We start from the raw sequence: 16,514 nt of genomic DNA on the forward strand, positions 1-16,514 counted from the left end.
ATCACAGGGAAGGAAAGGTGCTTGAAAAAAAGACAAGCTTACGTCCTTTTTCCTTGGATAACTTAACTATTCTCTCGGTTCATTCCCCTTGGGCAAGCCATCGAGGAAGCTTCTTGTGAGCCGAGCCATGGCTTCTGTGGCACCTTCAAAGCATGCGATGCCCTTCTCCCTGATCCTGCCACAGTGAGCAGTCCAAAGATAGCCATGTATATCATCCGACAGAGATGGTATATGGGGGTGGACGACGCTGAGCCGCCTGTCATCCATTGCTGCGTCTGTATCACCACCATTAAAAGATGCATCCGATTGTAGTTCGTCCGCTACCGCTATTGGCTGTTAAAAGAGAGAGTGGTCCACGTTTCTTCCAAGGGAAATGTAACATATAGAACTGTTTCTATACGATGCTCTACAGGCTTCTTTGTCAAACCAAATACATTTATAGACGAATGCATCTATGAGGGCACATTCTAGGTCTATTTCACTGGGATAAAGTCATCATCAGCTGTGCATGAATCTCCTAGCTTTCTACTAGACGATTGGAATTCTAATTACACTATCATTAATTCCCTATCAAATTCAGTATTCTGACTTTTATAAATAGTATTATAGATAATTAGCTGTATTTTGTTTTTGATAAATTAGCTATGGTGCCTTTGTTTGCTATTTCTGATCTCATGCTAATGGTGGTAATCATCGTTTTAATGCAGGAATGGAATTTGCTATTTAGTGAAAGTAGTAGATTATTCGAAGAAGGCTTGAACTTTCGACCTCTTAGGGCTCGTTTGGTTCGTGGAAAAAAAAAGGGGAGAAAGTGTGGTCAACGGAACAATAATGAGATGCCTCTTGTTTGGTTGGAGTTTTCAAAGGAGAGAGATGGAAAAGTTGTATTCCCATGGAAATATAATTCTCACATTTCATGGAAAAGTTTTTTTCATGAGAAACATGGAAAAGTTACTTTCTCATGAGGCGGGAATCACTCTATCTTTATTTTTTTTCCAAAAAGGCCATTCAATATTAAAGAAGCATTAAAGATCTAATTTTTGTTAAGGGTATAATAGGAATTACACAACTTTTTCAGAAAAGTAGATAATCAATCAAACATAATCACTCTGAAAATCTGTCACTTTTTCATGTTTAATCAAATATGCCAAAAGTACATTTCCAGGCATTCTCTTTCTAGAAATCTTCTTCCTAAGAATCATATTCATAGAAGGAAAAATGCTTCTCGCGAACCAAACGAGCCCTTACAAAAAAAAAAAAAAAATCCTTATAGAGGGGAGTTGTGCCAACCAGCTGAGCTAATAGCTATTGATGATCGAATCATATGCACATAGCAAACTAGCACCAATTAAATGCTAATTAGAATTTTATTTTGTTTTGGCCTAGATAGAAAAGAAAAATAACAACATTTGGAAAATTAATTATAAAAACTGGCTTAGCTATATACAACACTGACTAGGCCGCTAATTGGCTAGTGTGATAACTTTTTTATTGTCAAAGAAGAGAGGTAAAAAAGAATAAAAAACTAGCACATGACATCACATAACCAGAATAATATTGAGATATTTTTAAGATAATGACAAGCAAACTAAAAAATCTAACGTTGAATGATGGTTGGTTCATATGTGCTCGTCTAGCGTACATATATGTCATCAACATCATCCTCATCTACATCTCTCCTGTATTATCGAATATGGTATACATGTATGGCATAACTTAAATGAATATAGTGCTAGCTCAATTGGCGCCAAATCTCGCTTCGGAGATCTCAAAGGGTTGGACACCCCTCACTATTTTTGGGATTTCTCCAAAGGGTTCACCCAAAAATGGTACAATTATTCAATCTATTGCTAATGCACTTTCTTGCCAACATACGATTAAATTTAGAAATTTTTAATGGTAGGAGAAGAAGGCCAACATGTGATTAAGTACAGGGATTTTTAATAGTACCAGTTGCAGGAGCAGCAATACAATAGTAATATATTATTTTGGTTAAACAATTGATCTAGCATTCATGGTCATTGACAACATTACCAAAGCTGAGCTCATCCTGATCTCATGAGGATTGTCTTCTGAGTTACCCGTGTAGAAGAATAACACCAAAGGAATGGAACGCAACGATTGTTGTCTCCATGACAAACGCCTTGGATGGAGAGGGATCCAAGAGGGTCCTTTTGACAACTTGTGAAAAGGATAAGAAGACAGTTACTACAAATCTTTCTCCAATCCCCTTTGTTTTCTCTTTGGATGCATTTGTAAGCATCTACATCAGATTTATTTAGTTTCTCTGTAGAGAATATTATATCCACTCCTCTCAAGTTCAAAATCAATAATTAGTTATTCAAATTGAAGATTCTTATCATTGGTCATAATCTATATCAATAAACATATATGAAAATTAAAAAAACATGTATTTTGGTAATTGCTAATCTATGCATCAAATAAACAAAAAAAGAGAGAGTTTCTATTGTACGAATATACTAAAAATTTGAGATAAAGCATTTAAACTAAAAATTCACCTTATTGATCATGTCTATACATGTTAAAATATGTATAGATTGAAAATTAATAGATTTTAATTCTTCTACACCATAGGTCACCTACATGATGTTAATGGTTCTTTGTTGGTCCAGTCTAGAAGGCCAGTTGTTGTCTAGCTCTAACAAGTAGATATCCAATGTAAATATAATGGGTTTTATCATAGAATCTGATGGGGAGAAAAGTGGATCACCCAACGCATATAGTTAAAACACCCGAATCCGACGATAAGCATAGTCTTGGGGGGCATAGTCTCGGCAAACGTGATCTCGGTAAGTATGGTCTCGGTGGGCATAGTCTTAGCAAATGTACATGATCTCGGTAAGCATGGTCTTGGCGGGCATGGTCTCGGCGAGCGTGATCTCGGTCTCGGCTAAGCAAAGCTTGATTGACCTCGAGGCCAAGAAACACCTAGTCAGAAGTTGAGACCGACCCTAACTCTACCAAAATTCAAGCCGATCTCTAAATCGGAGCGTCTGCATAAAGAAGGGGTCACTAAATCCTCCATATTTGAGATCAAATCCCGCAGTCTCCGCCCTAACAGCTGTCAAATCTAAATTTTTGCAATCTTAACCGATTGTCAGCTAGCCTGAATTTTCGTGCCATCTAAGGTAATCTATTTAACCCAAGATTTGCGTAATCACATCCGATTGCGAATAACCGCCACACCCTCCTATAAAGAAGGGGGAACTCCGGGAAGATAGAGGACTTTTTCCCCCTCTAAAAAAAGATTTCTCCATTAAAATATCTACGGATCCTCTCCGACTTAAGCATCGGAGGCCTTCGCCGGATCTCCTAGCCTGGGCTTCTTGCAGGTCTGCCGGAGACAGCCGTCCACCACCTCCTGCGGCAGAAGCTCCTCCTCCTAGTTCGCGATCACCTCCGGATTCGATTTCCAATAACAACATAATCTAATGCTCTATTTGGATCCTAAATAACCCATGTTTCAAGAGGTTATTCAATTATCTAGCCAAACGCCGCCACATTTTGGGTGGTTAAAGATAGCTTGTCAATGACACATTACCTGTTCACCAAAAAAAAAAAAGAAGATGGCAAAACTCCTTTTCATTTTTTCTTCTTTCATCTTATATACGTATGTATGTATGTAAATATGCATGTATATATGTATATTATATATATTATATATCTCTCCAAGTTATATGATTTTTGGTGTCTAAGTAGTTTAAAACTAATAGATTAATCCAATAGCTCAGATTATCAATGTGAGACTCCCATCATCTAATTTAGACTTAACCGAATCTAACTAAAGATCCACTGGAGTGTAGCCTAGCCCCCTCCCTCTCTCTCTCTCTCTGTCTCTCTGTATATATATAATATATTGTGTGGCACCATGATCACTATTGAATGCAGTTCTATTATTTAATTCTTGGCTGCAGCCTTTTCTAAGTAAGGATTATCTTAAAATTCTATGAGACTCGTGCGAGCATATATTTAGTCCGGTATGAATTCTGCATCGAGAAGCACAGTTAAATAACTTCTATCAGCACTTTCTGGATGAGATCCTAAGTCATTACAAATTCACATAAAAATTAAGATTTTAAACATATGATTTTACAAAATTATTCATTATCAATTTTACTTAAAAATGACATAGACACTAATATTTTGTTATAATTGTTAAAGCTAGTAATTGACCTATAAGTTAGCAAATAGTTTTCTATTTTGCAGGAGATCATGGTTAATTCAAAGCTTAGGCAATATTACTTCGAGAGTTTGGCTTGTGTAATTCTCGTACCTCCTCCGATAAACCTTGCTTTTGAAATGACTTGTGCATTTTGCGTTTTGCACAAGAGGTCTCATGCTCAAATCTAAGCGGTCGGAATTCTTAATATAAAAATTATTTATTATGCTCGATCTTGTTTAGTTTGAATCTTGGATCTCCCGAGTGGATAGGGGCTAGTGAGTTTTCTTCTTTTCCCCTTTTTCATGGGGACACTTTATGCCCCCCCTCCTAATCTTACTTCCAAATGGACCTTATTAACTATATTAGCTAATTAATACTCTATTTCACATGCATGATATGAACTTGTCAACTAACGAAAGCCTCAACTATTCACTCTAGCAATACTGCACGGCCAATTTCGTACCAATTCCAGGAAGATGTACCTTAAAGCATTTGCCATGAAATGAGTTGAAGTTGAAGAGGGGTGAATTCAGGGGTTCTTAAAGATGGCTGCCCCCCCTCAAAGAGAGAGGCCAGGCTACAAATTAATGGTAAGCAATGGCGATGGGACCACGGCACCAGTTAGGTGGAGCTTCGCCTCCCCCACTTCCCGGCCGGGCAGGCTCCTTGCGCTTGGATCAGAGTTCTGATAAAGACTTCACAATGTCTGCTGTTTTAGTGCGTGGGTGAGGACCACTCTCTTGTCTCAATGACGTGCCGACCAACCTAAAATGATCTTCGACTCTTTACCTGAGCCACCAACCACACCCCAAGGACAAAATCCCCCTCTTGTTGTCCAAGCTAAAGGTAGTTTATGTTTGTAGGTCACTCTTGTGGGTTGTTTTCATGTTGTGTTGAGATCTCAAAGAGATCGAGTTAGCTTCCAAAACCCGGGTCAATTAGGAAACTTTTGCTTCTGGGTTAACAATTCTGGTTGCCGACAATGCTGATAGATTTCCTGTGGAAAGAAGATAGGGTTTGGTAACATAATCTAGGGTTTAGTGGGAGGTTGTGATATCCAAGTAGAGGATCATACATGATTGACACCAAGGACGCATGCTGATGACCTCATGGAGTACATGCAGTCTTTAGGGACTACATTGATGTGCCGGCTATCACGACATCATATGCATGTGCGGCGTACATAATAAATAGTGGAAAGGAACATGCTTTGCGTACCTCCTAGCATATTGTGTCGGGGGTGCATCTTTCGCCGTTGGATCACCAACTATACATATCTCAAAGCACTCCGAACTCTGTTGATTATCCGTAGGCGACTAATGGATGATCCACCGATAGTGCACTTGATTAGGAAGGGAATAATATTGTGTAGAATCATACAAGATATAGAAATCCGCATAAGATAAGCTGATAGAGCGAATCAATGAGCTCTATTAATCCATAGAAGCTAGGAAACCTAGTAAAGTAAATTCTCTCTATGGAAGGAAAGCTAGGAAAGCGAATCAATCAAAACTTTCTGATTTGTGGCAATTGATTATAGAAGCTTGAGGTGACAAATTATTTGTTAAACCTGTCAAAGAATGGTAACCAATCTCCAAAATTCCTAAAGTGAATTATTTGGTTTGGGTTCGAATTGTTTGCTGCTCTCCGCTTTCTAAAGTATTATTTCACTTGGCATAGATTTGAGTTAAAAAAACTTTCTATCTATTTGTCTATCTATCGATCTATCTATTTACACATATGCGTGCGAACACATGTATTCATGCCATTCCAAACAAAAGTTTCATAAAAATATTATTACTTTATAATGATCTCTATGAAAATTGTTATTGACCATGATGGTAGTTATGAGGGATACTATTGCAAAAATAAGTGAGTAAAGATGTCACCGCCATTGCAAAAATAAGCTGCAATAATTCACTTTTTCGATCCCATTTACTGATCTTGTGTATGCCATTTAATTTAATCCAGACATCTTCTGTGCCTTGCTCTAATTCCTTGATAAATTTTATTTTATTTATTTTAACTTTTCTGATGGAGAGACGCAATTGAGAGCAAATAAAACAATGTTGACCTTTCAAACCATGAGCAAGATAAAATTAAAACTGAAATTTTTAGTATGCCCATTCTATTTAGATGACCGCCAAGAAAAAAAACATTTACATGATCTATATTCGACGGAAAGTCATGTTTTCTTCTTACTAAATTTGAAATCATTAAATGGTCTTGAAAGCCCGTCAACACACGTATAATTAATCTTTAGAAAAAAATCACTATTTATTTCTTATTTATTATTCAGATTATGCGGTGCTAACCTACACAAAACATTAAAATGGATTGAAAGATGATATGTTGTTCTTGTAACTTTTAGATTTTTCTGTTTGCAAGAAAAGAATTTGCGACCAAACTTGAACTTATCATTGATATCAAAAAGGTTAAGATTCAATAAAAACAGCTTCTATATTGAACCGTATCTAGATTTGCCATCCAATATTTGTCAAACTAAAGCTAAATTAATTACATATAATTAGTAAGAAAAAAGAAATATTGCATCGACCACCGATTTCATGCAAGTTTTAAAAAGATATATGACTGAAAGAAGAGATTTTAGACCTGATTAGTATAAGACTATCCCCACGAAGGCACAACCCAACTAGATATGACATGCTTATGACATACTTTGTCAACATTTTCACCAGAGTTATATAATTTTCATTTCCACAAAACTAGAGAGCAACTACTATTAAAAAAAAAAATCATTACTAAACTATTAAAAGAAAGAACAATGAAGCCCTGGAGAACAAATTTCCACCGTCATTCCTCCCATGGCAGCAAGCAAAACTTATTTCTAACTTCCATGGCGGCAAGCAATGCCTTATTTCCAACACACACACACACACACAAAGAGAAAAGAAGAGAACAAAAACAAAGACTCGAGAGCCGGATAACGGCGTGGGCAGCTGGCGAGCCGAGCCGACAACATTTATTGTTATGACGTCAGAGGGGCCTGTACCAGTGACGACACCGCTTCGGATCCCATCTTTTGGCGCGAGCCACGTGGCTTAAATTATTGAAGCATTTCTGTCCTCAGGGATAGAAAGCGTGGCTGTTGACGTATATTTATTTGTTTTATTTTATAAATCCTTCCAAATTTATGGAACCTCTCTCTCCTTCCCCTCTCCCTCGTCCCTCCCCACCAAAAGTCCATTTCCCTTGATCACATGCCTCCGTTTTTCCACCCCTTTTCCCCTTCCACGAAACCACCCTATCCTCCACCTCGGAATCTCTCTAGCCCTATAAAAAAGAGGTAAAAAAACCACCCCCATCCCCTCTGTGGTTTTCCCCTTATATAGCTATAAAGCTGAAAAGCTTCACCTCATTCGCTTCCCTCCCTCCCCCTTGTTCTTAGTTGGTCCCTTTGGCTCTCTCTCTTGGTGTGGTTTTCCCCTTGGATAGCTATAAAGCTGAAAAGCTTCACCTCGTTCGCTTGCCTCCCTGCCCCTTGTTCTTAGTTGGTCCCTTTGGCTCGCTCTCTTGGTGTGGTTTTCCCCTTGCATAGCTATAAAGCTGAACAGCTTCACCTCGTTGGCTGGCCTCTCCCTCCCCCTTGTTCTTAGTTGGTCCCTTTGGCTCGCACTCTTCTTGGAGATGGAGCGGTTAAGCGTCCACCAAAAGAACACCAAGCCTGCAGCCAAGGCCAAGAAGAAGCCCATCAAGGTGGTGTACATCTCCAACCCCATGAAGGTCAAGGCGAGCGCCGCCGAGTTCCGCGACCTCGTCCAGGAGCTCACCGGCAGGGACTCCAACGTCGCCTACCTCTCCAGGCTCCCCGACGCCGAGGATACCGGCGATCCCCCTCCGGCCCCTGAGTCAAGCTCCGGGGCCGCCGCTGGGCCCAGCCCTGCCGCAAATCGAAGCTCGAATCCATGCGATAGCGCGCTGAGGAGCGCCGCAAACTCGGATCTGTTTGAGATGTTCGACGAGACCTTCAATCCACAGATGATGGAGAATCTTCAGGGCTTCTCGCCGTCGCGTCTATACTACGGCCACGGGCACCAGAGTCAAGGCTTCCGCGACTACGATGCATCGTGTGGCGAGCAAGGTTAATTAGTTTCTTAAGATTCGAGTGGCATGAGATTGATGATCTCATCTCTTGTTATATAACTATGTTTGTGATGGTGTTTATAAATATCAATCGTAATTTATTATTTGATGCACCACAAATAAGTAATCGATCGTAATTCTGTTTGTGATTGAGTGTTACCAGGTGATCCCCATGTTATTCGAGTTGGGGGATTGGGATGCTGAGGGGGATGACCACAGATTTGATGATAGTTAGTAGGAATCAGAAAGAATAAAGTGATAGTTACTTGTTGTGGACCTGTATGCTTTTATCTCTCTCTCTCTCTCTCGCCGCCGCGCCCCCCCCCCCCCCCCCCCCCCCCCCCCCCCTCCTCTCCAGAGGTTCCGTCCATCCTTCATCTTGATCATTGTCAAGATGAGTATATCCTTACCAAACCCTCCCCCAGCACATATGATTGTGGAAAGTAGAGGCATCCTCCGTGGAACCCAATTTCATCCTGAAGATGAAGTACAGTGTTCTCTCTCTCTCTCTCTCTCTTTCTCGCACACTCACAAACGTACACAAAAAGGCAACAAATGCATGGTTGAAGTGAGACTGGTGAGGTCGGTCATCTGAGTTGATCTGGTCTAAGCATGAAGATTTGGTCGAGATATATAGACGGATCAACATAGATACTGATAAAACCTCCAGTTGTGTGGTGAATAAAAAATCAGAAACCTCTGCTAGCTTCTTCTGAAAACTTAGATCTCAAAGACATGCAAGGATCTAGATCCTCCTTATTGGCTGTCTGGTATGATTTTTTTTTTTAGTGGTACGTATTTCTGTGCACCCTCTGGGTACTACTTTGGATGATATTTCTAGTTATACCATTTCTCATACCATGTCTTGGATACGATTATGTGGAATGCAGTTGAAAGCTAATTATATAGATTGTTGTGTAGTAATCCTTAGTAATGTCTTATTTTCTCAAAAAAGTTTTTGTAATGCATGCATTATTGGCATTTATTGTGCTGACCGGCTAGTTTTCAGTTCTGAAGTTCTCTTACAAAGGTTCGGTTCTTAAAGCGTTTCTAAAGTTTTTGTATGCACTTAAAACACAGTGAATCCACTGATATTGGTCTGTAGTTGAATGTTTTTCAAAGAGTGGCCTTTAGTTATTTCTTGGGTATCCATATACTCTTTTTTGCGAGAATACTAACGTATACGTATCCTCAAATAAAAACTAAGCTGTATATACGTTCATTAGGTGCTTAAATTACAGTTCTATTTGAGCAGGCATACAAGTTGCATGGATTTATTGACTAGAATGGTGAGTCCTTATGAGAGCATGTAGAAGTTGGAAGTCACTACTTAGTATAGCTTTCCTTTTTAGGAAACTCACTTGTTATATTGTTGAACTAGAATTAATTGAAGAAGGCTGGTAGGTTTACTTCTTTGATGAAATGATCAGATAATATCTTTGTCTTATCGCCTGCATTATTCAGTACATCATGACACCTCCTTTTTACGGAGCTGAACACAGGCTCGAGCCCCAAAGCGTTCCTGGTTTTGTCTGCCTAAACTAGATCGCGAGTAGCGCTAACAACAACAAAAGGAGCCACTAAACAAAACTGGCTTGCATTACGATTCGATCTCTTCATGATGACAAGGGATTTGATGTGTTTTTAATTACTGCAAAGCAGATCTTCATGTTAAATAGATCATATTTTGCACTTTGATACTCTTTCTAATTTCTCTCAAAAGAGATAAGATACTACTTCTAATGCTTTAGGATCTAGTAGAAGGCATGCCTTGGAGATAGACCAATATCCGCTAAAGAAATCACAGTTTATTTGTTTTTGCTGAGCTTGCACTAATTAAGAATATTCCTGATAAGTTGATGAGAGTTAATTATTTTTGCATTTCTTGATAAAATCATGCGTGAGTTTAATTTTCTTTTGCTCGTAGGTGTACAAGATTATCTCTTTTTTTCCCTTTGGCTTTAATTTTGTGGAAACCATCCAAGAGAAATTGCGTGTTCCATAGGTTGCTATAAAGGAACTTCAACATGTAATATCCAAACCTAGTCCAAAGATGGAGTTATCAGTATTCAGGGGAAGCAATTGGGATCGGTTGTTTTGTTCCTTCTGATAGTTCAGCAGGTCCAGTAGGAGAGGGAGACAGGTAAAGGGAGTTTGCATGGCTGATATGATATCTCCTCTCCTTTGTTTGTCTATACTTTATTAGTGAAATTGCATGGCTTTTTCCGTTGTTTTGGGTGTACATACCAAGATCAACGGGTTCTTACGTGCACAAACGCAGAAGATATATGTATTCCTTGATAGTTAATTATGATTTCAATTTTCTTTTCACTTTCTGAAAAAAAAAAATTGCTGTGTGTGTGTGTGTGAGAGAGAGAGAGGGGGTGCGTGAAAGAGAGATGTGTTTTGTCGCAATCATCAGAAAAAAAAAAAGTTTAAACAACCTTTAATCATACGTGGGCATATATGTGCGTTACAAAATTATCTCTTTGCAGTTCCTGATAACTGTGTTGCAATAGGGACTCCAAAGGAGGCGCTCATGAAGCTTTTGATGGCGGCAAGTCTGGGAGCAAGATGCCTGTAGAATTTAAAGGATCTTTGAGAATTGAGCTATTTGGGCACAGGACATATACATGCTAGCTAAAATAGTCAGTTCCAGGTCAACTGTTCTTCTGGCATCATGGTACTGGAGATCGCCCCTTTCAGTATGAATTCTGATGAGACTGGGTAGCCACTCATACAGTTCCTATTTTAACACAGATACTGCCTTTAGAAGATTTTGTTTCCATGCAATGAAATGCCTTTACTAGCTGATAAAATGGAGTCCAAACATGGCCTGCCAAATTGTGGCTTGTCGCACTCTAGGAGCTAGCCCAAGTGGTTGCAACTGGACTTCATATTAGTGCATTTAATTGCCTTGGCCAAATCTGAAACCACCCCACGTAGATGTCCTACAACCAATAGATACGGGGAAAAAACTAGGGCTTATGTGTTGGTAATCCACTCCACGTCGTGTACCACCTACTTCCATCATACGCATTGTGATGAACAGCTTCTTTGCTATTAGAAATGAACAGAAAGTCCATACAAAGCTATATATTGGTGTAGTTCAAAACAAGGGTGTCAGAAATCATGGTTGGGCGTCCATGAGGACATGTCCAAGTCCAGTTTGAGCCATGGTTCATATGGGAGTTGTCCTTTTTTTTTTTTTTGATGTAAAAAGTGGCTGACCATCCCGAAAGGATTACAAATTCCCTGAGTCATGGTGACCACATTGGGGAAAAAAGTTGGTAACGGGTCTAATTCAGTCTTGGCATATGGGTCGATAACTCGATGTTATCCCTGAAGGTTCACGTGAAGTTGTCACATGGTGATAGCTATTTGGCGTAGTTATCACAACTTTCACAAGCTCCCCAAAATTTTCCCAACCACTGTATGATAAAGAGATGGAGATTAGAAATGGGAGAAATGGGAGGAATGGAGGGAGAAATACTTCTCTCCTTCTTCCTATCTCCCTCTGCCATTCTTGAATTCAAAAGACTTTTGGATCATGAGAAAAAGTTTTTATTTCAATTGTACATAGATTTCCGACCTAGAATTCATTCTACAACAAAAGTTATGTTCAAGAATACAATGAGGAATCCAAAACATGTACTCCTAGCCAAAGAAAGGTCTTGGAAATATTGATCGTGTGCTTTTTCTCAAGGTATATGTTACTGTTCATCCTTCCGGTTGGATATTTTTGATTCCTTTCAAAGGGAAAAAAAAAGGAGTAATGCAAAAATTTGGCGTAATATTTAAACGGTTAAATCTACTTACACTCTAGTATTATCTTTTTCAGTAAAATATTTACACACTGGAAATTTGAGATTAGGACGTAAAATGAGAAAGAGATATGAGTTTAAGGTAACAAATAAAGCATTTGGTTATTTCATACGTTTCCATCCCGCTCTCATCATATCCTTAGCAGCTCTCAATCTGAATGCACTGAATGGCACATTCCCTCAGTTTTCATTCTTTTCATTCATTTCTTGCTGTAAATTTTATGCTGCCTTCAGTAGCGGTTTGTTTATCACCTTCTTCTCAATTTTAGCTGATCTGTCTCATCGGCACTACATAAAATTACCCAAGTGCTCTTATTTTCATTTCTCATAAGACATCACTAGTCCTACTCAAATAAGCGCATCTTATGATTGAGACTGCATGTTAATGGGTAAGCCTGTAGATGACTTTCAAGTTTGTCAGGCAGCTTTCCTCCTGTATTAAAAAATGAAGGGAAACAGCCTGAGGTAGATTTCATGCTCACTGTTTCCCTTTTTCTAGTCTCTTGTTTCATCTGGTCATGGGATATTTGGGATCCCTGGATTTCCTTCTTTTTCTGAGAGATATGGCTTTCCTTCCTTGTATTTCTTTTTGAGAAAATTTCCTTTCTTGTATTTCTCTAATCTAAATGAACTCTAATAGATCCTCCTTTACTTATCTCAACAAAAATGGCAGAAAGTAAACAAAGAAAAGATTCGTCCTTCATGACCAATCTATTCAAGCAGTGAAACTTTATGCTGAACTTTCATAAAACTTTATGCTGAACTTTCCATTTATTTCATTTGTGTTGAGAGAACTCATCATCTTGTTAATCTCGAACGATTTCAATTCCACGCAAAGTCCTGATATAACATCCTCTTATTTTCTATATAAGCTTGGCTTCCTTAGCCCTACGTCAAATTAAAATAAGGTAAAAATGAAACCATTCCCTTGTGCACAGGTTGGATTCAACCTGTTGGGAAGGGGGACCAAGGAAATCCTTTGTCATGAATTGAAAAAAGCAACCCGTCGGATCGAGTTGGGTCTGAAAGTTGACTAACTTTTGTGCCTAAATCTGGGCATGTGGTACACTAACCTACCCCAAAGCTTGAAGTTTTCACTAATATTTTGTAGTTGTTTACCGAATAAGCCAAAATATTAGGTTGACAAACATGTAAAGCACTCGCAAACTGTGCGAAGAGAATCTTAGAGGATATATAAATGGTCTTACACTCTTCTTTAAGACACAGTTATGAGTTTTCCACTTCTTGGCCTCTTCTTAAAAGGGACAACCTCCAAATGTAAAGTTTCTTAGTTTTGATCTCATCCTAAACCTCAGCTGCTTTGGCTTCATCCTGAGGCTGTTTTGATTAAACAATGGAAAAGCTCTCTGTCCGTAGCAACTTGGTATATAGTAGATTGCTTGTCATAAAGTTGATGCAAAATTGATCAACTTGACCTAAGTTTCTGCTATCAAGTCATCCGATTTAAATACTGATATGAAACACTGATTAAGTTGAGATTATACCACCCATCAATCGGCATCCACGATAATAGACCAATGATTTAGCTAGGATGTAGCCAATGATGTACACCACAAACATGACCATGAATCAAAGGCTTCAAGTATTGACCAATCAATTTCGAAACCGGAAAATTAAAAAAAAAATCTCCATTCTTAGTTGGTTGAAATTTTCTAGTGGGTAGGTTAGATTAATCTTTCAGTTTATAGTTTTCAAATAAATCATTTAGGCCCCGTTGGATATTGTTGCTTGCAGTAGAGCTTTTAAAGCTCATGGAAGCAGAGTTTCTATAAAATGTTGTGTGATGTTTAGTAACTATATTTCTAAAATGATCTGAAATTATACCATATGTTGGTTAACCAACTAAGAAAATATTTTTGGTACGATAAAATAATAATAAAATCCATGACATAGTATTGTACAGTAGAGTATAATGCATTGTAATATTATATATTATTATATATTAAAATATTATCGTATAGCATAACATTATTATAATGTAATATAATATGAGATAATATTGTAAGATAATATAGCAATACATTATTACAAAGTATATTATTAGTATACTGTAACATAATGTAATTTCGTATAGTAATAAAATGTAATATAATATGATAATATATGATATATATAGTATAATAATGTATTATTACATCTTAAAAATGACCCAATTTAACTTGAACCCGAACTTCAATTTCTCAGCTCCTGAACTTATAAGCCATTAACAATGTGACCCTTCGTCACTCAGGTATTAAATAGGTAATAGAAAGAGGCACATGCTCGCATGCGCCCTTTCAGTTTACTTACATGGCACTTCCAGAAGCAAGCCTATGTTACATTGACGACATATGGCCTTCATTCGCCCCCAGAATCGATTCATTTGCTGCCAAAATGGCGTCTCTTGGCCTTATTGGAGGCTCCATTTCACAAAGACGAAAACAAAGCCAAAGAAGAAGAAAGAAAGAGTATGGGTGAAGATTTTGGCAATGAGTGGCGGCTCATTTACTTCACGCAACCAGCGCTCTCCCAGTATTGATGAATGCCACCGCAGGTTGCCAATGAATGATTGAGCCCACCTCATGGGTTCCCCAGAATCCTAGGAGGAAATTTTATGGGTGCAGTTTGTATGATTCAGCCGATCCTCTAAGTGTGGGCAATGCATTTAGGTGGAAGAATCATGAAAAATGCACAAGATCGAAGCAGCTTGTCCCTAGTTTGCTACGAGCAAATGACTCATTGGAGGCTCAAGTGAGGAGGCTAAGGAGACTCGAATTTAAACAAAGGAGTCAAGCTGCTGACGCCGAGAGTGTGGGCGAAGAGGTGCAAAGATTAACTACTTTGCTGGCCGAGAAGGAAAAGGCTCAAAATAGGAAAGATGGTGAAATTTCAAGAATGTATGAGGCTATCCAGAGCTTGAAGGGCAAAAGAAAGATGTATGTGCTTGGTTGTGGAAGTAACACTTGGGTTGCTTTTGATATCTATCATGTGGTGTAAGGGACCTGCCCCAAACACCTATCTCATCTCGCTTAAATTGTTGTGAAGTGTCATGTTTTTATAATCTGTTAGGAGTCGTGTAGTTTTGGCAGGCTTTTGTAGGATTGGGTGGATTGTTAGAGCAGATGCTACCTTTTGTATCTAAATTATGGAATAAATGGAGTTTCCTGCCTTTTGTGCTTATTTATGCATTCATGCTAGTGCTTAGTTAATTTTCTGTATTAGCTCAATCCTGATATGATTTAATCTGTTTGGTTAAATCCAATACATGCAATAAAGTGAACAAAATTGATATAAAACATGTAATGAAACTAAGCAAAAGATGCCATTAAGTTGTAACAAAATGTACATTGTTCAAACAAAGTACCATCTCTTACAAAAACACCAAACGCGCGCAAGACAATTCTCTTGCTACAGTGTCTGTTTGATCTTCTTTCCAACTGGTCTGAGTCTCTGTTGTGCTTGCTGCCTAGCAGCCTCCAATCCACCCACTGTCACCCAATTCCTTCCTCTCATTGGAAGTTTGCAGGTGTCAACCTTCTCACTGGTGCTCGAGCACTTGAGCTGCCATGAATTAATTGGTGCCGAGGCACCAGTTACCTTGAACTAGTACCGATCTGATCATTGGCTTTGCTGGGTACATGTGTGGCTTGGTTGGGTGGATGGTTGACCGTCCTGCGACTGCAATACAGTGAAATGAACATAAAAATATGTACGTCATTGCTTAAGCTTATAGAATGAGATAGATTTATTTATATATTTTATTTTTTCTTACACTCTTCCTCACATGTAGGCCGGACTTTTTTTTTAATGGGCGAGCCCAACATATGAAATTTTTTAATAATGAGGTTAAAGAGTGCTGAGACAGAATTCAAATTCAGGACCTCTGTTCTGATACCATGTTAAAATCACCACTTTTCCTAAAAGCTTAAGCTTATAGGATGAGGTAGATTTATTTATATATTTTATATTTTCTTAGTTATAATACATGACTGCTACATAGGGTTGGCTGCGAGCTTGAGTACCTGGACCAAAAGCACTCGATGCTGTTGTATTTGATGCTCCGGTGCTTCTCTCATCTGGGCACTGGAAGCTGTTTGAGCACTGTATGCCTAAGCAGTTGATGCTCTTGGTGCCTGACCACTTGGGGCTCTGCTGTTCGGTCTCACCTAGCCACAATTGGTGTAGTATGTCAGTTATCCAACCTCATGCATTACATGTAACAGTTGGTATTTAGGGAACTTGACAGTAATTTGGAAGCTCTAAGGGTATTTGGTGCCTGAGCACTTCCCTCTAGTGCTCTTCCCTCTAGTGCCCTTTGGTAGAGAAGCTAGCACTGCCACGAACAGCACCCCTACAAGCCCTTCTATTGTGTCCCATTATTAAAACATTACAAAGTTGATGAT

At 38.7% G+C, this 16,514-nt stretch overlaps 1 protein-coding gene across 1 annotated transcript; it reads left to right on the forward strand.

Annotated features, from left to right (window-relative positions):
* Nucleotides 1-7,338: 7,338 nt before the first annotated feature.
* On the forward strand, nucleotides 7,339-8,391 carry LOC103706218 (sigma factor binding protein 2, chloroplastic-like). The gene has a single exon (XM_008790261.6). It carries the CDS (start codon nucleotides 7,832-7,834, stop codon nucleotides 8,288-8,290), a length of 459 nt encoding a protein of 152 aa, XP_008788483.4. The 5' UTR covers nucleotides 7,339-7,831; the 3' UTR covers nucleotides 8,291-8,391.
* Nucleotides 8,392-16,514: the final 8,123 nt, after the last annotated feature.

This window comes from Phoenix dactylifera, chromosome 8, assembly GCF_051530095.1.
Source record: "Phoenix dactylifera cultivar Ajwa chromosome 8, Ajwa_hap1_PhDact_Kaust_v1.1, whole genome shotgun sequence".
NCBI classification, from domain to species: domain Eukaryota; kingdom Viridiplantae; phylum Streptophyta; class Magnoliopsida; order Arecales; family Arecaceae; genus Phoenix; species Phoenix dactylifera.

Bases quoted from the DNA above. Each gene is read 5' to 3' on its own strand.
- LOC103706218 (XM_008790261.6), top strand. From the start codon at position 7,832: ATGGAGCGGTTAAGCGTCCACCAAAAGAACACCAAGCCTGCAGCCAAG.